Consider the following 24,044-nt stretch of genomic DNA (forward strand, 5'->3'; position numbering starts at 1 on the left):
CATGGTGGGTGCTGGGGGATGGGGATCCTGGAGCAGGAGTGGGAACACTGGACATAGACACAAAGCCAATGTGCCGTGTCGCTCCCCAGGCCCCGTCAGTGCGGGTCACCTAGCACCTGGTCACCTGGCAAGGACATCTAGTGCAGATGTCTTCTGCCTTCTCCCAGGCATTCCCTTAGAGGCTGGCGGAGGGGCCACTCCCTGTGCTCATCCCTGGTACCTGTTTGCTGTATTAGATGCCACCTAATGTTATAATCAGACAGCGGGGTTTGTACAGCTTTTAAAGTGTTGGGACACCGTAACCCATTCCCTTATTGCCCTAGAAGACCACGGTCTTACCGCGAGGTTCACCTGGTATCAGTGGGAGAGGGGCCAGGCCCCCAGGCTGCAGACTTTTACAAAGTGTCCTGATGCCCATCGGTAACAGGGTTCGGGAAGGAGAGTGGCAGATACTATTAGACATATGGACATCTCATTCTTCCGAACACTCCTGTTGGGCAAGCTGCTCAGGAATTTGTCCTGGGCTGTGTGGCCCTGGGATGGGCCCTCTGCAGGCCCAGAAGAGCCAGTGGGAGGAGGCAGCCCACCCTGACTTACAGGGGAGGCCCGGGGCTAGGGAGGGGCGTGCTCTCTGAGTGCTCCAGCTGGAAGCGGAGCTCCTGTGGCCCTCTGGCTGCCCCAGCGGACCTATCCCTGGGAGAGACACAGTGTCCGGGTTCTTTAGCATCTCCTGGGCTTGTCTGGCCCGGAGGTTCCTACTGAGTCGAGGAGCACAGGGAGCGCCCGAACCCAGGTATGCCCTGGTCTCGATTCCATCATGCAGCTGGTGTGTGGCCAGGCCACACCTGCGGTTAGATCAGGTTGCTCTGCTCCTGTTGGGTTTCACTGTCCCTTGTACCAGCAGGCAGAGGCCAGTGCACTGCGTCCTTTGCCCTGCCGCGCTAGCCGCGCTAACCACGCTAACGTGGACTTGCACAAACAGGCTCTTCAGCCCAGCGTCCTGGCACCTCGTGGCCCCGGTTTCCTGCCAGCATAGTAGCCTGCTGCACAAGGGGACACCCGCATGGGCTGGAGCGTTGCTGCCAGAGATGGGGGCCAGAGGCTCCTAGGGGAGGCGCTTGTAAGGGGGTCGGGGGCAGAGGATGGGAGAGGGCTGGGAACTGACCGCTGTGCCCGTGGGCAGGCGCCATGCCGGGCACTTTCCTTGTTGGCTTTTCTGGTTTCCACAGCCGCTCCAGGGCGGGTAATAGCTCCATTTCACCGGTGCTGAAAGCAAGGCTCAGAGTGACCTGCCCAGGACCAGCACCGTGTGTTCAAAGTAGGACAAGCAAATCCACAAACAGTGCACAGGACGATCCCATTTTTATAAATCCATGTGTATGCACAGAAAAGAAAACCTAATGAGTACACATCCGTGTTAGTAGTTACCTCGGGAGGGTGAGGCTGCAAGGTGTCTCTCTTGCCAAGTTGCATATTTCTGCAGCATGTGAGGTTCCCACAAGGCATTTACTTTGCTTTTGGAATCGGGAGAAAATAGTGATAGGTTTGTTGTTGTTTTTTTATAACGTTCACATTCCAGAGCGCACTGTTCAAGTTCTCCGCTGCCCAGCCCTGGCCTCGTGCAACGTGGGATAGGCTTGAGTCCTTGCCCTGCCCCTGGCCAGCCGTGTGGCCTCGGGCGCGCTGTTCCACCTTGATGGGTCTCAGTCTCCTCATCAGCGAGACAAGCACAGCTCTGCCTTGCAAGGTCACCGAGGGGATACAGAGCAAGCACGTGAAGTGCCCGGAGCATGTTGTTGTGATGGGTCTCGGCCATGAGCCACCCTGGGAATGCTCATCTTACCTCTGCTCCCGCCTTTATACCCTGACGGTTCCCCGGCAGCATCGTGCCTCTGCTCCGAGGCTGCTGTTCTCGGCCCCCTCCTCAGCCTGTGCTGCACCCCAGCTGGGTGCGATCTCACCTGCCCCATAAAACTCGGGGGCCTCCCCCACCCCCCAGGGAACGGGGTCTGACGTGGGGCCCGAGTGTCTGCGGCGTGTGGGTGTGATTTCTAATTGGCACAGAAAATCTCCCACAACGTGGATAGTTTTATTGCCGTTTTATATGCGAAGAGAGAGGCTGAGAGAGCGACCGGCCCCAGGTCACACAGCTGGTGGGTGACGGGAGCCAGGGTCCGGCCCCAGCGCTGGAGCCCGTGTTCCTTCCAGGCCGTCGCCCTCCCTCTCTCCAAAAGCACCTGCCCGGAATTCATTCCATGTGCAAGGACGCTGAGGCCCAGAGAGGCTAAGTCATGCCAGGGCCCCCCGCAGGTGGAGTCCTGAACCGTTTAGGACTGAAGACTGTCTCAATATAAGATCTAGGCATTGGAGGCCGGGGGCCTGGTGCCAGGGAAGTGTTCGGTTCGCTCTGTGAGCTTCCTCCACTGAGGGGGGCTGCCTGAGGGGAGCACGGCACCCAGAGGGTCGTGGGCCTTGGTGTCGGCCGCAAGGGAAGTGCCACGGTCGGTCAGTGCTGCTGGCCACGGGACCCGGTGACAGGGTAGGCGGAGTGGGAGGGAGGGAGGGAAGGCGTCCCCCGCGTGGCGCTGCGTCCTTCGGCATTTGCCCCTCGGTTCTGTCCGTGAGGGGGAGGGGTGGCTGAGCTCTCCAGACCGTCGGGCACCACTTACCCTCGCTGTGCTAGAGAATGCCCGCTGTGCTCAGCCTCACCGGGCTCTCAAGAGTCTCACGGGCGGTGACAGACTCGGAACCTTTGAAGAGGCCGCAGGTGCTGAGCAGAGGCGGGTATCACCGTTACGGCCCGATGGCATCAGGCCCTCGTCTGTGGGCTGACACAGTGCCCTCTGTCATTTCAGCTGAATAGCATTGGCAACTACTACAAGCCCTGGTTCTTCAAGCACGTGGAGAACTACCTGAAGACAAAGCGGGAGGGCCTGGAGTACATTCCCCTGAGACATTACTACCACCGCCACACGCGCAGCATCTTCTGGGAGCTCCAGGTGAGGCTCGGAGTCCCCAGCCGGCCAGCACTGTGGGGCCAGAGGGGCCTCGCCCCAGGGACCCAGAGCACCCGTGACACCACAGACAGAGACACCAGAGACACCACAGCGCTGTCCTCCGGGGGGAGCAGGCGGCTCTCACTTGGGCTCAGCAGCCTGTCGCAGAGCATCTGCTCCGGGCCGGGCACCTGGGAGCACACACACCTGCTCTGCCCTTGAGGAGCCGTAGCCTCACCAGGCCGACAGACCCTGGCACGGGGCAGGGCCATGGCAATGGGGAGGGGAGGCGGCTCGTTCTGCCCAAGGTCAGAGGCGGCCGTCGAGCTTGGCCTTGAAGGTGAGCAGGGATTTGCTGTTCTGTGTGGAGGGGTGAGATGCGGTGACATTTTAAAGAGGGGCGACAGAGAAGGCCTCTGGCGGGGGGTGGAGAGGGACTTGTGCACAGGGACCTGACCACGGCGGGGCTCGGCGGGGGGACGAGCCAGAGCATGGGTCCTCAACTGGGCTACATGGGTTCTTTTTTCTTCTAAGTCATAGAACCTAGAAATAACCACTTTAATGTGTACCATTCCGTGGTATTTAGTACATTCGTCATGTTGTACAACTTGCACCAAAGCTGCTGAGGAGACGAACAGTAATCTGGAAGCGGTAATGAAGCCGCAGGAGGAGCCCCACTCACCTCCGTCAACCCCAGACGGTCGTGGGAGAGGACATGATGCCCCTGAGGAGGCCCGCAGGGACCAGCCAGCCCCCAGCTAAGAGCCGGCAGAGGAGGACAGTGTCCAGAGAAGAGACTGAGGATGGAGGGGCTTTGCTGATGTCAGACCACGAGAACATGGAGGAGGGCTTGGGAGATGAGGGGACAGGGCCGGGTGGAGTCAGATTAGGACATGTTGCATCGTGGTAGCAGGTCACAGGGCACCTGGAGGCTGTGGTGACTAGGTTAAACCAGGCTGACAGGCATGAGGTTAGACCTGACAGTCTCCTAGGAGAAGGTGGGACATCCTAACTGTGGGCCTGTCTCTCAGGCTGAATGTGATGGGGACGTGGTGAGGGGTTGGAGGAGTGGGGAGCGGAGGGCCCATCAGCGCCTGCGAGCGCGGGGCACCCCCACCTCCAAGAGAGCTCCCTTGTCAAGGCCCAGAGCGGTTGGTGGTCTGCCAAATGCAGAAGACACTGTAAGTCCCTCTTTGTCCCTGCCAAGAACAGTGTTAGGTTGTGGGAGGTGTGTTTTTGTCAGGAGCAAGAACGTTTAAGGGACAGGAAAAGAAGGAGGACCGGCAAGGGAGCCCGAGAAGAACATCAGAGAGTAACTGCTCCATATGTGTTAGCTGAGACGCCGAACACCACACACGCGGTACCTCAACCTTCCTAACAGCCCCAGGGTGGTGGGGCCTCATGTCTGTTCCATTCTCCAGATGGGGGGGAACTGAGGCTTAGGTTATCCAGAGTAACACAACTCAGGAAGAGATCAAGTATAGTTATCTCTTGCAGCATAATGAACTACCCCAAACTTAGAGGATTAAAACAACTGACAATTTCTTATTATTTTCTGTTCTCTCAGTTTTCTGAGGGCAGGGATTGGGGAGGGACTAATCTGGGTGACTCTGGCTCAGGGTTGCAGTCCAGTGTCATCTGGGGGCTTGCGGGGGGATGGAGGATATGTTTTCCAGAAGGTTCCCTCACACGGTTGTTAACAAGAGGCCTCCATTCCTTGCCACGTGGGCTGCTTGAGTGTCCTCATGACAGGGCAGTGGGAGCTGTCCAGGAGAGAGACCAAGGAGGAGCCTCGAGGCCTTACAGGGCCCGTCTCCTCACACTCCGCCAGCCCCGCTGGACGCTGTCAGAGCAAGTCCAGCCCCCACTCAGGGAGGCAAATCACGCTCCATCTCTTTTGAAGAAAGGAGTAGCAAAGCATCTGTGGGTGTTTTGCTTTTTGTTTTTAATTCAAGTTAGTTAACATACAATGTAGTATTGGTTTCAGGAGTAAGAATTTGTGTGTTGTTTTTTTTTTTAACCACAGAGCTAGGATTCATGATGAGGTTTGTCTTATATTTCTGTGCCATGAGGCACTGGCTGTCCTTCCCGAGGTGAAAGGAAGAGTCTGGTAGGACGGGTGTCTTACGACTGAGATTTGCGCACAGGGCATCTGGGCGGAGCACCACGGCATCCACCACAGTAGAGTTGCAGAAGCCCAGACTTCTAGAAAGAAGGGGTAATAAACAATGTCAAGTGCATGCCTTTTCCCCCTCCCCTGGGGTGAACTCCTCCTCCCTCAGGCAGCCCTCCACCCTGGTTCCTCCTTGCTGCATCCACCCTTGAATCAATCACAGGTGACCTAGGCTGATGCTGAACCTCTCGGTCCGATCCTGTCACCCTGGGGCCAGGCCTTCCTTCACCCAGCTTCACCCAGCTCAGTTAATCAGTAATATTTGGGGTCAAGGCCAGCCACATGATCTGCAGGGCACGGTGCAAAAAGGAGGGAAAGAGTACCGTCAAAGATAGTACCATGGTCTCTCTGAATTTTGCTATTTAACGTTCTAAGTAAAGAAGAATTAATAATTTAAATTATTGGAATGAATTTACTGTTCATCTCTTATTAGGAGTATTGAACTCTTCATGTGTATGTGTTTCGTTCTGAGCGGACCAGTTGCACAAAACTAGCTCAGTTGTGTTTATCTCCCTTCCTGGTAAATTCACATTCTCTCAATACTCCAGCGTGGCTTAGTGATGAGTAAGGAAGGACTGAAGGGAAAGAGGACTCTGGGCAGCCCCCTCTTTCCCTTCCCTTTTCTGTCCTCCTTTTCTGCCAGTGTTAGTGGTTGGCTGATACAGGGAGGTAGCACCGGATAGGGTTCTTGGTGATTCATGTTTCTTTTTAATGCCATTGCCACAGGGCCTGCATTTGGGGCTTGGGGTCCTGGCTCAGGCCAGGCCCCCTGGATCTGTTGTGGGGCCCTGCAGAGCAGAGCAGGCTGGTAGCAGACTGGACCCAGGTAAATGGCAAGGGCAGGCAGAGTCTGGGGGACCAGGAGTAAAGTCAGGGACACGGGGCCTGGGGTCACTCAGAGGCAGAGGGATGAGAAGAGGAGGTCGGGGCTTACTGTTTAAAACTTGAACTTTTCTGGGGCGCCTGGGTGGCTCAGTCGGTTAAGCGTCTGCCTTCGGCTCAGGTCATGATCTCAGGGTCCTGGGATCGAGCCCCGCATCAGGCTCCCCGCTCAGCGGGAAGTCTGCTTCTCTCTCTCCCATTCCCCCTGCTTGTGTTCCCTCTCTCGCTGTGTCTCTCTCTATCAAATAAATAAAATTTAAAAAAGTAAAAAAAAAAAAAACTTGAACTTTTCTGAGGTTGAGATTTTGGAAAAGGAATGGTTCTAGCTGATACTTTCGGCTAACAATTGACTGTTTTTAAGGGAAGAATACAAATGGCTGTTAAACATGAGAGAGATGATGGGTCTCACTCCATTAAAGCCGGGCAAAACAAAATTTCAGGAGTCACATCTTTCACCCGCAGGATGATGGCGAGGCAGAATTTTGACGACGCTGCTTGGCCTGGGGAAGCAGCACTGCCTGGTGTCATTTGGGAGAGTGTGACATGGCACACACTCTTGAAATAATATCCACTAAAATGGCACACACCGAACCAGAAGTTTCCACTTCTTGGAATTTATTCTACAGACAAACGAAGGTGTAAATGGGCAAAGGCACATGTAGAAAGGATACTCACTGGAATAGTCTGGGAATCGTCCAAGTGCTTATCCGTACAGAACTGATTCAATCAGTTAAGGTCCATCCACACAGGAGGGCAGTGTAAAGGGCCAGATGCTAGTTTGGGTTTTGTGGACCATGAGGTCTCTCTAGAGGCCGATCTGCCCTCACAGTCTGAAAGCCCCCACAGACAGTGCGTAAACACATGGGCATGGTTGTGTCCCAGTGGAGCTTTATATGTGGGCCAGATTTGTCCGCGGAGCCATAGTTTGTGGGTCCCCACGGGGCAGTGGTCGCACCCCCGAGCAAGCGCGTGCTGGCCGGCTGCACACGAGGCACAGGGGGAGGGAGAAGCATGAGGCTGTCAGACGCCGTCTGTGAGCTGTTGGCTTGTACGCCCGTCCGCGTGTCTGCGCATCAGGTGTCTCTAGAAAGGGACACAGATCCTTCCTAACAGTGGCTGCCTTTGGGGAGGGGACAGAAGTCGGGTTGAGGAAGAATGAAGTGGGGTCAGGACTAGGGGGGAAATGGGGTGAGGACATGAAAGGAGGCCTAACCTTTGGATGGCTGGGATTTCTGCTGTGGGCATGTGTGACTTTTCCAAAAACAAGCGAGGAAACAATAAAAGCCAAGCCACACATTATTCTCCGGTCATGTGCTAGCGTCACTGTAGGTGCCAGGATCTAAGCCGAGTAGAGCTGGGTGCAGATGGGTCCCTCCCTCATAGGAGTGGGCTGCCAGTTGGAGAGCTGGCTCCAGGGCAGAGAGGGAGGGTCACTCGGCTTCCAAAGCTTAGCTCCCAGGTTCCTTTGGGAAGCCACCCCTGACCTCGAGTCTGATGTGGGCCCTGCGTCATTTTGTCCCAGCTCTTCCCACACCGTAGTCCTCTGGCCTGTCTCTTCGACTGGAGGACAGGGATAGGGACCATGTCTCGTTTATCTTGCTATCCCCAGCACCCAGCATGGAACCTCATACCTGACCTCATAGGCACCTCATAATTGTTTAATGAATAAAGGAATGTCCTTGGGGGCACCTGGGTGGCTCAGTCGGTTGACCCTTGATTTCGTCTGACCCTTGATTTCGGCTCGTGCCCTGGTCTCGGTGTTGTCAGATGGAGCCTCACATCCGGCTCCGTGCTCAGCGCAGAATCTGCTTGTCTCTCTCCCTCTGCTCCTCCCCCAGTTCATGCGCAGGGACTCGCTCCAAGAATGTTACCCCATTCTTGAAGCCAAGGACATTGCTTTACATTCGGGAAGACAGGCTTGGAGCAAGGGAGGAAGATAGTGAGTGGAGGGAGGCCAGAGTCTCGGCTGTTGGGACCAGGCAGGATGGCCAGCGGGTGGATGGTGAGCTGGTGGGCGGCATGGGGTATTGTCGGAAGCAGTGCTGAGGGAGGGGGGCTCCTCCCCGGTGGTGGGTTGAGCATGGAAGAAGAAGAGCAGCCTCTGCTCAGGAGGGTCTCCAGGGAGGCTGAGTTGGGGGAGGCAGGCAAGGTAGCGCTGTGAAGGGCCACAGGCACAAGAAAAGAAGTGGCTAATTCTGCCTAGGGTTGGAGGTTAGCCGTCAGGCTTGGCCTTGAAAGATGACAGAGAATTTGCTCTTGTGCGTGGAGGGGTGGGGAGCAGTAACATTTTAAATAGGAGTCTGAGAAGGCCTCTCAGGAGACGCTGTGAACCAGTGAGCTCATGGATGACCCTGAGCCAGACCTTGCCCACCCTGGTGAGAGCGGCCCGTGGCTATGTGACATTGGGGAAATTGCTTAAGCTCTCTGATGATCTTCTCATTCAGTGACATTTTCTTGACCATTTACAAAATGCCGTCTGTGTGCCAGCCACTCAGACCTCAATGACAGCAATTATAGTTATCTTATTTTGCTCCTGGCACTGGGCTGTGTGCCTTCTAGTTGGTATCTCATTATTCCCTCAAATCCTGTTTTATAGATAAGGAAACTAAGCTCAAAGAGGTTAAGTAACTAGCCCAAGGTCATTGCAGCAGGTAAATGCCAGAGCTGAGACTCAAACCCAGACCCAGCTGGGCGAACCGTGGGTACCACCGTTCCCCTCCAGACAGGAGGAGTGGGCCCTGTCATCCGGAACGCTGAACGAGGACCTGGCCCCTGGCCCATGGAGATACTCGGCCCTGTTGGCCCCTTCTCTCCATCGCCAACCTTTGTCTTTCAGGACATCATCCCCTTTGGCAACAACCCCATCTTCCGCTACCTCTTTGGTTGGATGGTGCCTCCCAAGATCTCCCTCCTGAAGCTGACCCAGGGCGAGACCCTGCGCAAGCTGTACGAGCAGCACCACGTGGTGCAGGACATGCTGGTGCCCATGAAGTGCCTGTCGCAGGCAGTGCACACCTTCCACAACGACATCCATGTGAGCCGGGGACGGCACCCTCTGGGCCTCAGTGTTCCCAGCTGTAAAATGGGCCTGCTCCGTGATGGCCCTGAGAGGAGAGAAGGCATGGTGGCTGCTGCTGAGCACTTCTGTGAACTGTTCACGTTTGTGCCCTCTAACGTGGCAAAGTGGAGGCGCTGTCGGCCATAGCCTCGGGGATCGGGAGCAGAGCTGTGGGCAGCCAGAGAGAGGGGTCTCTGGGTGGGGGTGGAGTGGGCCCGCCATGAGCCTGGCACCTGTTGGAGAAAAAACACCAACGCCCCTCTCCCTGGTCCACCCAGGTCTACCCCATCTGGCTGTGCCCGTTCATCCTGCCCAGCCAGCCGGGCCTGGTGCACCCCAAGGGAGATGAGGCCGAGCTCTATGTTGACATTGGAGCATATGGGGAGCCACGCGTGAAGCACTTTGAAGCCAGGTCGTGCATGCGGCAGTTGGAGAAGTTCGTCCGAAGCGTGCATGGGTGAGTGGCCCAGAGTGTGGCACGCTTTCTCCGGCCGCCAGCCCCAGGGTGCTGCTGCTGGGGGTGTAGAGTAAGGTCAAGGTGGCCAGCCCCGAGCCAGCCCCACTGGTTGCCGAGGGAGTGTGGAGCCGTAGTGGCCTCTGGTTTGGAAAGTACCTTGAGAAAGTCTGGAGGTGGGATTTCTCACCCCTCTTCCTCACAGCCCTCCCATGAGCACACCAGCATCCCCCAGGTGCTCAGGCCAGAGCCCCGGGATCACCCTGCTCCGCTCCCCAGAGCAGATGGTGGTGTGGTTTTAGATAGGTTCCGGGCCGCTACTCGGGGTTGGAGGAGCTCAGTGAAGGAGGGAGGGATTCTGAATCCGCACAGATTGACTGAAAGCCGCACAGAGGCCCAGGACAGCGTAGCTCAGAAACCAGCCTGGAACAAACCCTTGATGTATTTAATACATGGACACATCTCAGAATAGTTACGCTGATTGAAAAAACCAGGAAAAAGGAGTACTGTATGATTCCAGGTATACGAAAGTCCCGAATCCACAGTGACAGAAAGCTGAGCCGCCTGGGTGGTGGAGGGCAACGGACGACATGGGGCCATGATCAAAGTTTGGGGGGTGATGGATGTGGGGGCAAGTGTAAACGAGAAATCCTCCACGAGCGCTTCCTGCGGCTCATTGGGGACACAGCCGGGGCCTCTCGGGTCCCTTCCCCTCCCCTCAGCCTCCCCGTCCTGTGCTTCCTAGGTTCCAGATGCTGTATGCCGACTGCTACATGAGCCGGGAGGAGTTCTGGGAGATGTTCGATGGCTCCCTGTACCACAGGCTGCGGGAGCGGCTCGGTTGCCAGGACGCCTTCCCTGAGGTGTACGACAAGATCTGCAAGGCTGCCAGGCACTGAGCGTGGGCCCGCCCGGAAAGAGACAGACATGTGGGTGGGCCCTGTCCCCAGGTCCAGGAGGCATCTTCTCTTCACTCAAGCTTGACTGCTCTCCCAGATCCACGCTTCCAGAAAGAACCCCCTCCAGAAATCCCACGCGGACTGCCCCGATGGCTAGCTCTGGCTCCCAGAGGCAGCCGAGTGGAGGGCAAAGGATGTGGGCTCTGGAGTCAGACGTACCTGAGTCCCGTTCCCAGTTCAGCCCCTCGTGAGCTGTGTGACTCTGGGCGAGTCACTCAGCCCTTCTGGACCCAGCTGTCCACCTGGTGAAGGGGGTCACAGTGCCTGCCCTCAGGCCGTGGGCATCGGGGTCCGGCGGCGGTCTGGCGGCAGGTGCTGAGGGCCGTAGCTATGCTGACTCTGGCTTCCCGCTCAGCACCGAGTCCAGGAAGGCCCCACGTGAGGTCACCTGGGCGCAGTTCTGGCTGGAAGGGTGAGGGGATGCTCCAGCGTCGCACCCACCATTGCTTCAGTTGGCCAGACACACCCCTCACAGACAGACAGAAGGAAGGTTCCTCTCCCTCCCCAGGGTCTCCGGAGGGCAACAGATGGGGCAGGCAGGCCCAAGACGTGCTGTGCCAAAGCCAGGTCCCAGTCCAAAGTTCCCTGTGCCGTCCTTGGTGACGCCCTGCCCCTTCCTCCTTCCGGCCCACCGCAGCCATCACCCATGTCTCAGAGAGGACCGTGTCCTCGAAGACACTTCATGGCTGCCTCCTGTCCCAGCCCAGGCGGTGTGGCTCCCGCTCTGACCTAGGGCTGGAGCACCTGCGCCCATCCTTGGCTCCCCGACCCTCCGTGCCTCTTTTGGGCCCCAGAGCCTGCCTAGTCACGGGGGCGGGGGCTGCATCTATACTGCTCTGCAGCCTGGGGTGGGGGGTGGGGGGGTGGACCCCACCAAGCAGGAAGATGGAGGTTCAGTGCGGAGTCTCACTGTGGGGCCCCAAGGAAAGACCATCAGCTTGATTTCTCCAACCACTCCTCCCTTCGTTCGCCCCCGCCCATAGCTGTAGTTAATTTCAGTGCCTTACAAATCCTAAGCTCAGAGAAAATTAGCCCCATTTCCCTTCCAGAAGGAAAGGAGCCTCCCTAGGTCCTTCCTGACTTGTTAAAAGCCTAGTTGGTTATGCAGCTCCATCTGAAGAACGTCCCCAGCTGAGGACCCAGCCTCTGAGAACGAAGCGTGTCGTGTAGGGAGCTGGGATGGAGTGAACCGTGCCAGGCAGTGACCTGCTGAAAGCAAGAGCGAGCACTGCACTAGGAGACAGAAGCTGGCTCTCAGGCCCTGCTGGCTTATCAGCAAGCCGTGTGACCGTGGGCGAGTCATCTGGCCCTGGAGCTGCGGCCCCTCACCTCCCAGGCCTTTCCGCTGTGGGAGCGCATGACTGTCCTGGACCGTGTGCTTGCAGTGCCGCTCAAGGCCAAACCAAACCTAAACCCTCCACGTGGGCGCTGTAAGGTCCTTCCTTCAGACCAAGGCCAGCTCTCCTGTCACTCAGAGAAGCGCACCTATGGCACGCAGGGAAGGGTCTGCGTCTTGTCACTGCAGGTTGCCAGAAGCCCGATGGAGCCAGGCTTTCCCCCGGGGGGATGCTCAGCTATCCCCCTGCAGCCTCGGCCCACTGCCAGGTGTCCTCGCATGGTCCCATGAGTGCTGGGCGCGTTTGTGACCCTCAGGAGACAAAGGCACCCCCCCCCTTACCCATTTGGCCTCTGGAGGGGGCATGAGAAAAATAAGAAACCTCATTCTCCAGCTTGTCTGCAGAGCACATGAATTCTGGCCTTCGCCCTCCTGGTGGGCGCCTGCATTTCCCGCTCGATGCTAAACTGATGATCCTACTTCTTGTGGAGGAATGGTTAGCCCGAGCAGAGGGGCCCGGCCAAGAAGGCCCTGGCGTCCCACCAGAGGGGCCTCCAGCCTTAAGCCGCCGGGAGGGTAGCCAGAGATGCTAGTGGCCTCTACCGCCCTTAGTCCTAGAAAAACCAAAATCCTGCCCTTCACAGACCTCACCCGGAAACGGGGGCTCAGAAGGGAGGGTCTCGGGATCACAGCAGCCTCAGGTTTACGTTCTGCTCCCATCATAATGGTGACTTGCAAGCATGGCAGGCCGCGCGACCGGCTTTTTCCCCTTAGCCAGCCCCATCCCTGTCCATCCATGTGGTGGTTTCAGGGGGAGTGAAACTTGGCACTGGGGTGAGTGTGTGTGCAAAGTAAAGGGATAGGCCTTTCCCTTCCAGAGCCCCGAGTTTCTTGGCTGCACGAAGGTTTTCTGTAGAATCCGAGTTGCAGCCAGTTTCTTTGGCTGGAAGGTTGCATCATTTCATTAGCTGTTACAGAAGGGGAAGGGGTGGGGGATGCGTGCGGCAGTGCATGGTGTGTGGTTTTTATTTTTCCCATGACCGCGGGGACCAAGGAGAAAGGCCCGAGTGTCCCCAAGCAGGCTCTTCCAGCCGCAAGAGCTGTGCTTGCTGTCGGACACACTTCATGTCCCCGTGGCTGCGTGGCCGCTGCTTCTATACAAATAAAAGTGTGACCTGGAGACTAGCCTTCGTCGTTTCTTGTTGGAGGCTCGGGCTCCGGCGCCGGTGGGTTCCCCCTCTGGACCATGGACAAGGACTGAAGGACGACAGGGGGGAGGGCCGGGGATTGTGGGCGCTTTTCCCCGTTTTTGGACGTCTGCCGCTGGTCGCAATGTGACCTGGCGTAGGTGTGAATGGGATGCCGCTGACCGCAGGGGGAGAGGCTAGAAGCCAGGCAACCAGTGAGAAGGGCCCGGGGAGGGGTGACAGTAGCTCGGATCAGGGAGGGGACGACTTCTTAGGGTGTCAGACGTGGTCATCAGGAGCTGCAGTCCTGATTGTCCGCTTGGTCACTAAAATCCTTTCTTCGAGCTGCTAGAACTGCCTTCCCCAGCCTCCCTTGCACTCAGGTGTCTCTGGTCTTCAGGAGATGTGAAGAGACGTGGGGAAGACCTCCCACATGAGGTTCTGGCACTTTCCCCTTCTTAGCTGGATGCCAGTGACAACCAGGCCATACGCTTTGGCAGGGTCAGTAGTTGGAAGGAGCCCGAATCCCTGAGTAACTGCAGTACTGCTCATCACCTGAGCCCTGGCCTGGCCTATTCCAGGAGCAAGAAACAGAGCTTTGTAGCTGAGTCACTACTACTTGGGAGTGTTCGCTAGAGTTCCTGAAGTCACCCAAGTTGGTTGTCAGGCCTAAATGAGCAGAGATAAAAGAGCTGAGTTTGGTACACATGGATATACGTGATGGACATTTTCCTAAAATATGTGTGATATGAGGGTCCCATCCTAAGGTTATTTGGGAAGAACGCTTTAGGATGTTTCCGGTCGTTCAGTCTCACAAGTCTGGATTTTTGTGAACTCTCCTTAAATGAGGAGAAATCTTTAATGTTCCTTAAAATAGAATTTGTATCTTAAGCCTTAAATGCCACATGACACACAATCTCAGATTTTTTTTTAAGATTTTATTTATTTGAGAGAGAGAGAGCGAGAGACAGAGAATGAGCTGGGAGTAGGGTCAGAGGGAGAAGCAGACTCCCCGCTGAGCAGGGAGCCCGATGCGGGGCTCGATCCCAGGAGCCCGAGATCACGACCCGAGTCGAAGGCAGACGCTCAACTGACTGAGCCATCCATGTGCCCCTCGTATTGGATCTTCATCCTGTACCAGAAGCAGGTCAGTTTACACCCCCATTTTACAGGTGAGAAAGTGAGGCTCAGGGAAGGTCAAGTGATTTGCCTGAAGGCCACATGGACGCCATTAACAAATTAAACAAGGACGCAGAGCTGTATCTCATCTTACAGCACAGAAGTAGGGAATGAGCCTCAGCACCAGCTGAGACAGTCGCTCCAGCTCTGGAAGCAGTGAAATGAGCCCCCGTGGCTGGGCCTCACCTGTAGTGGGAGGTCAGAGTTCATGGCATGATCTGCGGAGAAGGGAGGCAGGGAGGGTTCGGCTCTGACTCGGGGCTTTTCCTTCCACCGGAGCCGCTCCTGTCTAAACAGACCCTCAGTCCACACACACAGTGTCCACACATTGGCATTCATGCCAGAGTAGCAACAGTTGGTTTTCCAAACTTGGCTTAGTAGTGTGAAAAATCACACTACGCAAGTTAAATGTGGATGTATTTTTAAACTAGGCTTCCTAGTCCTGTCTTGGTGATTAAATGGTCTAACAGGTTTCATCTTGCATGACTACTCAAATTATTCAGGTGACTGCCCAGGCAGGCTGTGTTGAGAAAGAGAGTGAGGCTTTGTTGAGGTCTAGGAAGGGGTATTTCAATGGTGCTAGGGATGTGTATGTTGAAGCCCTAGTGTCCTGGTACTGGGAGGTGGGGCCTTCTGGAAGTAAGCGTGTCAGGAGGGTGGAATCCCCGTGATGGGGTTAGTGTCCTTAGAAGAAGAAACTCCAGAGATCTAGCCCTCTCTCTGATCGCTGCCATGTGAGGATACAAGATGTCCATCTGCAAACCAGGAGGAGGGCTCTTACCAGACACGGGATCTGCTGGCACCTTGATCTTGGACTTGTCAGCCTCCAGAACCGTGAGACATAAATGTTGTTTAATTCACCCAGTCTCTGGTAAGTTGTTGTAGCAGCTTGAACAGCTGACGACAGATGCTGTGAAGATTGTTGACCCAGTAGACCCAGAAATAGTTGAATCCTGCTCTGTCCATCACCTCTTCTCCCCACGGGGTTCCCTAGGGAGCAGTCCCAAGGGAATGAGTTTTTTAATGGGGCACTGCAAGGTAATAGAAAAAATATATAGTGGTCTCTGTCCCCAGTTCTTGGTACAGGGCTTCTAAAAAAACCTTTGTAATTTCCTAAGTGATGAAAGCACTAGAAACATCTTTTATTCTAATATTTGGCCTTTGACCCTGATTCCTGACTCTGAATCTAAATCCTAAATCCCTTGAAATTTCCTGGGTGATAGGAGTATCTTTTGTCCTAATGAAGCAACTCTGGGTGGGCTCCTGGTGGGCTCAGGGATGGAGCTCCAAGGGTCAAGTTAGAGAAGGTGAAACTCCCTTTAGGGCCAAAGGACCATGGCAGGGCCCGCAGCAGGGGCCAGGCTTGCTGAGGCCCAGGGCAGGCATCAAGGAGCCCATATTACAAGGATTCAGGACATGAGCTCGGAACAGGAGGGGCTTTCCCTGTCACCTGGCCTGGCTGTTGTGTCTGGGTCACTGTGGACTTGAGGTACAAGACACTGGAGAGGGTTCCTGACGGTCAAAACCATCACCCTCGTTTACTGAGAACCTAACACAGCCAATAAAAGTCTCATCCTATTAACTAGGTTAGCTAAAGCATAAGTGCTTTGCAACCTAGGGAAACTTGTCCCTTCTCTGAGCCTGTTTCCTCTTGCAAAAGCCAGCTGTGCTTGATCGTGCTGAGGTATTAGATGACCAGCTATTTAGCTGCAACAGGACTGCCTATATGAGATGCCCACTCATTGTTATGTTACCTGTGATCCAGATTGCAGGATGGTGCTGAGTCACAGGTCTGGTGACATGGCTTATGAAAGGCAGTTTTTGCCCTGCTCAGGGCTTCCCACAACTTGGCAGGACTTTATATTCAACTGGAAGAAACTGCTACCCTCCTAAGCAACCAGGGAGTTGCTAGATCCTGATGTGGAGGATGTCATGTGCCAGAGTGCTCACCCCAGTCTTCTGTGGACTACTGAAAGAGATTGAACTAGAATTGACAGTGGGCAAACCTTTACCCTGCTGTGGAACTCTTTTTCTCCAAAGCTTTTAGTCCAACATATCACAAACAGGGTTTGTACTTAGGTTCAAGCAGGGCAAAGCTAAGAGCCCAGCCCTCCTGCCTTCCTTCCCCAGAGGTCAAGGGACGCCTCAGTAGAGCCCAGTTAGCAAACCTCAGCTCTCCTTACAGCCCTGCCCAGGCAAAAGGGCAAAGGTCACAAGGAAGCCGGATTTCAGCTCAGCATCCATAGGACGCTTTTGCAGGCATGGCTGCCCTCTGCCGGATGGGGCTGTCTGGTCGGTGCGTCAGGAGCTGGACAGACAGTTACTGTTGTGGAGGAAAGCAGTGGTCTCCGAAGTGAGATGCCCAAGCCAGCGGTCTGGCAAGGTGACACAGTGGGAAGCTAGAAAAAAATATCAGTGCTTGTGTTGGTCTGGGTCAGAAGCAGACCCCGAGACAAGGATTTGGGCGCAAGCCATTCATTTGGGTGGTGAAGAAAACAGCAGGAGATGGAGGAAGAGGTGAGAGCCAAGAAAGTGTGCATTGTCAACAGGTTACCACTGTGGGCAAGGGGGCTTGAGTTGTGTGGGGAAAACTCTGAAAGCCAGAGTAAAACATACACCTCAGAGTTCTATCCCACAAGGAGTGAGTTTGCCGGGTGTTTATATGCCAACGCCGTCAGTCAAATTTGAGGACAGCTCCTGAGGGATGTTAATTCCTGTGGCACTTCGACCTTCCGTGGAAAGGAAGCCTTCCATGGCAGCCAGAGAATCTTTCACTCCGTTATGGCTGGATGTCCCTTCTTAGCATTTACACGACTTTTGTAACGTATAGAAGTGCACTGGTATTTCGACACAAAGTACTTAAAGGAATTGCCTCTTTTAAAGTTGTCACACAGGTTTCTCTTACAAAAAGGCAAGCGTTCCAAAATTGTTAACCTGCTCTATGCTGACAGTGATCGTCAGCAATGTGACCGCTAACAAGTGTATTTGAAAAAAATGTACTTATTCTATAAGATAAAGCAATCTTTTTTTTTCTTTTTTCTTTTTTTTTTTTTTTGAGAGAGAGCGAGAGAGAGCACAGGCATACATGCCTGCAGGCGGGGGATGGAGAGGGGCAGAGGGAGAGGGAAAGAGAGAGAATCTTAAGCAGACTCCATGCCTGACATGGGGCTCAATTCCACAACCCTGTGATCAAGACCTGAGCCAAAATCAAGAGTCAGATGCTTAACCCACTGAGCCACCCAGACGCCCCAAAGGTAAAGCAATCTTTTAAAAAAGTTTTATTGTGTATATTTTTAACTTTTTATTTTGAATTAATTTTAGACTTGTGGAAAAGTTGCAATGACTATATAGAGTTCCCATGCCCCCCTCACCCAGCTCCCTCCAACATTAGCATCTTCTACATAACCACAGTAGAATTATCAAAACCAAGAAATTAACATCAGCATCCTGTTACTAACTAAACCACAGACCTCATTTTTATCTCACCGGTTTTTATAGGAATGTTCCTTTCCTTTCCAGAATCCCATCTAGGATTCTACATTGCTCTTAGTTGTTAATTATTTTCTTCCAAACTGTAATCATTTATATCTAATAAACTGCACATAGTTCAACTGTACAATTTGGCCAGGCTCAATATTTGTATGGACACACCACAGTTGTTTATTCATTCACATGTTGATGGACATTTGGACTCTTTCTAGTTTGCAGCCAACACAAATAAAGTGGCTGGGAACATTACAGTCTTTGTGTGGACATATGCTCTCATTCTCTTGGGTAAATACCCAGGAGGGGAAAGACTGGATTAGATGGTAGGTGTGCAGTTAGTTTTTTGCCAAACTGTTTTCCAAAATAGTTGAATCACTTTACATTTTCCACTAGCAATGTATGAGAGTTCCAGTTTCTCCACATCCTCACCAACACTGGGCAGGGTCAGTCTTTTTAATTTTAGCTTTTTTAATAGGTGGGTAGTGATATCTCATTGTAGTTTTAATCTGCATTTCCTTAATGACTAATGTATATATTCTGGAGATAAATCCTTTATCAGATCTATGATTTGCAAATATTTTCTCCCAGCCTATGGCTTGTCTTTCCATTCTCTTAATAGTGTCTTCGGAAAAAACAGAATTTTTAAATTTTAATTAAGTTCAATTTAAGAATTTAACAATTTGTTCATATCATACCAAAGTATGATCTACAGAATAGCAAATAGTTATATTTGTATCTAAGAAATTTCAGCCTGATCTACAGTCCAAAGGTTTTCCTCCTATGCTTTCTTAATTTAGGTTTTACATTTCGGGTTATGATTCATTTTGAGTTAATTTTTGTATATGACTTGAGTCATTGCTCACAGTTCATTTTTTTGCATATTGATATTCAATAATTCCAGCACCATCTGTTGAGAGGATTATTCTTTTTCCACTGAACTGTCTTTTCATCTTTGTTGAAAATCAGTTGTCCACTGGTGTGGGTCTGTTTCTACATTTTCTATTCTGTTCCTTTAATCTGTCAATCTTGACACCAGTTTCATGCTATGGAATAAAGTAATGCTACTCCTCCAGCTTTGTTCCTCTTTTTCAAGGTTGTTTTGGTTATTTTATGTCTTTTATATTTCCTTGTTTTTAGGATCAGCTTGTCGACTTAAAAACAATTACTGGGATTTTGACTGATACTGCACTGAGTCTACAGATCAATTTGGGGGGAACAGATATCTTAGGAACATTGAGTCTTTTGATCCCGAACATGGCATACCTCTCCTTTATTTAAGTCTTCTTTAATTTCTCTCAGCAGTATTTTGTAGTTTTCAGTGTAAACATCTTACACTCCTTTTGTCAAATTTATACCTAAATATTTCATAGTTTTGAGGCTATCATAAGTGGCATTTTAGATTTTCAATTTTTTATTATCACTAATATATAGAAATACTTGATTTTGATATATTGATCTTATTTCCTGAAAATTTGCTAAGCTGATTTATTAGATCTAGTTTGCACCCATTATGACTCATCAACTTTTTTGAGGATTCACAGGATTTTTTTTCACATAGGCAACATGTCTGTGAATAAAGACAGTTTTACTTCTTCTAAAAAAGTCATTTTGACATGAGTGAGGAAGTAACTGCTTTTTGTAAGGCACTCACACTCTGAAGAGTAAGAGTATTTCTCATCGTTACTGGAGTTTTGTGGCTGAGGCTGTGGTGTCCCAGCCTCCTTTTTTTCTAGGGACAACACAATCCTGCCACCCTACACAATCTCTTACCAACAAAAAACAGTGAAGGAAGTAGCTCAGGACATTGTGACCAACCCCACAGACCCATCTTTGGGCTAGACTGGTGTGCCCACAAGGCCGAACACCACGGTTGAAACTGATTGTTTCCCAATGACTGCACACAGCCTGGGGGCCAGCAGCCTCCTCATAGTAGTGTTAGGCCCTGCTGAGCTTCCAGAAGCATCCTGGATGGAGATGAAGAGTTCCCAAAGGGGGCCTACAGCTGTCTTCTGACATATGCTACACTTTTCGGCCTCTTTCTGGATTTTAATAATCAGGGAGTCAAGCGATTTGGCTTTAGAATAGAGGAGGTTCCATTAGTCCATCAGCTCCCACGTTCGAGCCACGGGCTAATTTGAATTCTCAAGATAGTTGATCTTCCATATCAAAAGATATCTGGCCCCGTCTGTCCTAGCAGACATCGTGACCTCCAGGTGGATGTCTCCAGCAAAAGTGATCTCACCGTATCCCTCCCCTCTCCCAGGCATTCCCATGTGTCCTTTCTCTAAGACCCTCCCCACCCTCCCAATTCCCATTCCTACCCTCCCATCCCCAAATTTGTCTTCAGGCCTTTGGGCCCTCTGGTCATCACAGGCTGTCCTTCATATGCAGCTTTAAGGAGTAGGATCTGAATTGTAATCCACCATTGGAGGGCACTTCCCCTTGGTAAAAGGTGTGATCCTTTCCCTTTAAAAAGACAGAAAGAGAACATGAAACTGGTCCCTGGGAAGGACTGAGCCACCATCCTTGGAGGGGCACCGAGGGTGGGGGGTGATGAACAGGTACCCATTGGCTGTGCTCCCCAAGGGATCCTATATTGGGTAAGAGGATGACCTCCAGCAATAAAACAGCCTGGTTCTAGAGAGGAGATTCCTTTCCTTTGCATCTAGTTTGGTTCATCAGAGCCCCCAAGTTGGTTTGTAAGAACTTCAAGTACAAAAATCCTAGCACTTGGAAGATCATCTAGGGGTGCCTGGGTGGCTCAGGTCGTGATGCCACGGTCCTGGGATCGAGCCCCGCATCAGGCACCCTGCTCAGCGGGGAGCCTGCTTCTCCCTCTCCCTGTGCTGTTCCCTTGCTTGTGCTCCCTCTCTCCGTCAAATAAATAAATAAAATCTTTAAAGAAAAAAAAATATATCATCTAGCCCACCTTGAGAGGGAGACTGAGGACCAGGGTGAGGAGAGAAGTGGCCTGAGGTTACCCTGGTGGTCAGAGTCAGGGCCAGAATTCTAGCCCAGAGCCCCTGACCTCAGTCTAGTGTCCCTTGCATTGTTCTGATTCTTTCCTCTGAAGGGGACCCCTGAAGACTCTGGCTCCATCCTCAGAGCCATTTGGAAGACGGCATTTCAAGAAGAACCCTTTGCTTTGTGTATCAAACTGCATCTAGCAGTCGTTACCCGACACACATTTATGTGTTTGTTTATTGTGTCTTCCATGTAAACTGACAATACCAAATAGTGACAAGGATATGAAGCAAGACGAGCCCACATACATGGCTGGTGGGAACACAAAATAGTATAGCCATTTTGGGAAATAGCTTGGCAGTTTTTTATAAAGTTACACATACCACATGACCTTGAAACCCTACGGAAGATATTTGCCAAAGAGAAACAAAAGCTTGTGTCTACACAAAGACCTGTATGTGACTGTTTAGAGCAGCTTTATTCAAAATGGCCCAAACTGGAAACAACCCAGATATCCCTCACCTTGGAAATGGATTAAAAAAAAAAACCCTGTGGTACATCCATACAGTGGAATACAAGTCAGCATTCAAAAGGAATTACTGCTACACGCAACTATGTGGGTGAATCTCAGGAGCAACACGTAAAACAAAAGAAAAGATACAGAAGTCTACATATGGCACAATTCTACTTACACAACATTCTGAAAAAGGCAAAACTATAGGGATGAAATCCTGGCAATAGTTGCCAGAGGCTGGGGGAGGGGATTGACGACAAAGGGCACAAGGAAGCCCTTTGGGACAATGGTAATATTCTACATCTTGCCTGCCTTGGTGATTACATGGCCATAGGGATTTGTCAAAACTCATGGAACTATATTCCTCTAAAGGGTGAATTTTACTGTATGCAGTTGTACTATTGTAAATCTGACTTTTAAAGAAAACCTCCTGTGTCTTTTTGCAGGCAGGATAAAGTCCAAGCAGCTTAGCTTTGCATGCAAAGTCCCTGAGGACTGACCTAGCCAGTCCCATCTGCCCTCTTCTCTGCTATTCTCCCTGTACACACTCCACACATCATCCAGAATGAACCATCTCATCTTTTCCAGACATGTCCTGAGCTTTTTCGCTCCCTGTCCTTTGCTCTTCTCTCTGTCCTAAATGTTTTCTCCTCCCTGGAAGAAGTGAACCCTCCTGGAAAGAGCACAGCTTGGACCAGCTGGGCTAGAGATGCAATCCTGCTCCGCCACTATGGCAGACAGAGGGCAGAAATGGTCCCAGTCTCCACTTCTCCAGTGCACCGTGACTCAGCAGCTTCCCCCATCAAAAGGTAGAGTCTGCTTCCCCCCCCTTTGAATCTGGGCTGGACTTGCATTTTGCCTTGGCCAACAGAATGTGGAAGAAGTCATGTTGTGCCACTCTGAGCTTAGGCTGCAAAAGGCCTTGAACATGTCCTCTCTCAAACCCCTGCCTCCTCCATGAGAACAAGCCTGGGCTGGACTGCTGATGGATGAGTCCCTGAGGAAGAGTGTCTAGTTGTCCCATCCAAGACCATCCCAGACCAGCCAGCCCCAGCCAACCAACAGACCCATCTCCTCTCCTGACCCAGAGCCCATTTTTTAGGGTCTACTATAAAGTCTCATTACCCCTTAAGGTCCCTGTCTGAGCAACTAGTATTTCAGACACGAAGAGGCAAAGCCAAGTCCCACCCTAATATTACATCTTCGCAGTGACCAGCTTCTGGGCTACTTGAATCACAGGTATCTGTCTGCAAACTCCTACATTAGGACACTGCAATCCTGCTGTGCCTATCTATCTGGCTCCATCCCTTGCCACATCCTCCCCTATGCCCCACCCTCCCTCCACTCAGCCCCTCCAACAGGCCAGGCTTGTTCATCCCTCCGTGCCCAAGCCAGCAGCCTGGGACACCCTCCATTTCTGCACCACCTTCCCAGGCAGACTGTGGCTACCTCTCTCTGCACACCACGCTCCCACAGCATCTTGCGGAGCCCTCTGTCGTGGACCTAATTCTAAACCAATCCCTCCCCTTCATCCCATTTGCCTAGGACTTTCTGAGCAAAACCCCCTGGCCCCTAGCAATTGTTGGCTTACATTTAACTGGCTCATCAACCTCTATGTCTTCCCTGCCTCCTGCTCTCATCCTAGGTCAACCTTTTTCTGCACTCGGGAAACTGCCCCTCCAGCCTGAATAAGGAATGGGTTCCACCACCTTGCAGTCGAATCACCTACTTCTTCCTTGCCCATCAGGCTGGAAATATGCTCAAGCCTCTATCCCCACCCACTCCTACCAAAAATAAAGGAGGATAGAAGATAGGAAGGAAGAAAGGAAGCGAAAGTAAAAATATGACCTCCTCTCCTGCCTTCCCTCGGAGCTTAAGGCCCCATATTTTCTTGGTGCCATGTTGCCTCTATGGTAGTCACCAGACTTCCACAGTAAGTGTGTAGTGGAATTGTGGAGGGAGCAGACTCCGTGCTGAGCTTCCTAAGGGTTCCCTCTTCCAGTCCAAACTCCTAAATCTCCCACCAAAGCAGCATATACAAGGGCCCAGGAAGTCAAAGGAAACTGACCCGTCAGGGGCAGGTGGAGTGAGGACAGGGAGACAAGTCACGGTGAAGGCTTTCTCTGCCTTAGCCTTCCAGGGTTGGAAGAGCCTTCCTTCCTTGTCTCATCCTCCAGAAGACCACGGGGAAAGAGTGAGGGAAGTGTCTGGGTGTGGAGACAGAAGTCCTGGGTCCACTTGCCCTGATCCTCCTCCTCAGCTGCCCTATCACTGTAAGAAGGGGTGAGTGTCTTCTGCACGAAGCTGGGCACCACGGGGGGGCAGAGCTGCTGTCTGGCTCTCTTCTGCCATGTCCCAGCAGCCAGGATGGGCCTGGCATGCAGCAACTGCTCAGTGAACCTCTGAAGCCCGCGTGCATGAACGCCATGGACGGGCAGCGACTTTTTAGGACATCACTCTCTCCAAATTTCAGTTGTCTCAGCTGGAAAACATCGAGAGTAAGGTCTCCCTTTTAAAGTTATCATGTATAGTAAATGCCTACAAAATCACTTTGTATGTTGTAAATGTGCTCAAGAATAATGATCATTATTATTACAAAGAATGGATATTTAGGATTTCAACTTTAGACTTCTGGACAAGGGATATGGCTTTAGTTTAAAATGCCAAAAACGGGGCGCCTGGGTGGCTCAGATGGTTAAGCGTCTGCCTTCGGCTCAGGTCATGATCTCAGGGTCCTGGGATTGAGTCCTGCATCGGGCTCCCTGCTCCTTGGGAGCCTGCTTCTCCCTCTGCCTCTCCCTCTCTCATGAATAAATAAATAAATAAATAAATAAATAAATAAATAAATAAATAAAT

The 24,044-nt window shown here is 52.3% G+C and overlaps 2 protein-coding genes across 2 annotated transcripts in view; one reads left to right on the top strand and one right to left on the bottom strand.

Annotated features, from left to right (window-relative positions):
- Nucleotides 1-13,040, top strand: part of DHCR24 (24-dehydrocholesterol reductase) — a 30,440-nt gene extending 17,400 nt beyond the window's left edge. Inside the window, exons 6-9 of the mRNA XM_035018468.1 lie at nt 2,856-2,999; nt 8,888-9,085; nt 9,388-9,566; nt 10,309-13,040. Coding sequence (XP_034874359.1) covers nt 2,856-2,999; nt 8,888-9,085; nt 9,388-9,566; nt 10,309-10,462 — 675 coding nt within the window. The 3' untranslated portion in view covers nt 10,463-13,040. The remainder of the gene's footprint in view (nt 1-2,855; nt 3,000-8,887; nt 9,086-9,387; nt 9,567-10,308) is intronic.
- A 7,063-nt stretch (nt 13,041-20,103) lies between these two features.
- The window catches only part of LEXM (lymphocyte expansion molecule), a 24,065-nt gene continuing 20,124 nt past the window's right edge, over nt 20,104-24,044 (bottom strand). Inside the window, exon 10 of the mRNA XM_035017726.1 lies at nt 20,104-20,176. Coding sequence (XP_034873617.1) covers nt 20,104-20,176 — 73 coding nt within the window. The remainder of the gene's footprint in view (nt 20,177-24,044) is intronic.

The sequence above is a fragment of the Mirounga leonina genome, unplaced genomic scaffold (genome assembly GCF_011800145.1).
Source record: "Mirounga leonina isolate KUSES-001 unplaced genomic scaffold, KU_Mleo_1.0 Mir_173, whole genome shotgun sequence".
In the NCBI taxonomy this organism is placed as follows: domain Eukaryota; kingdom Metazoa; phylum Chordata; class Mammalia; order Carnivora; family Phocidae; genus Mirounga; species Mirounga leonina.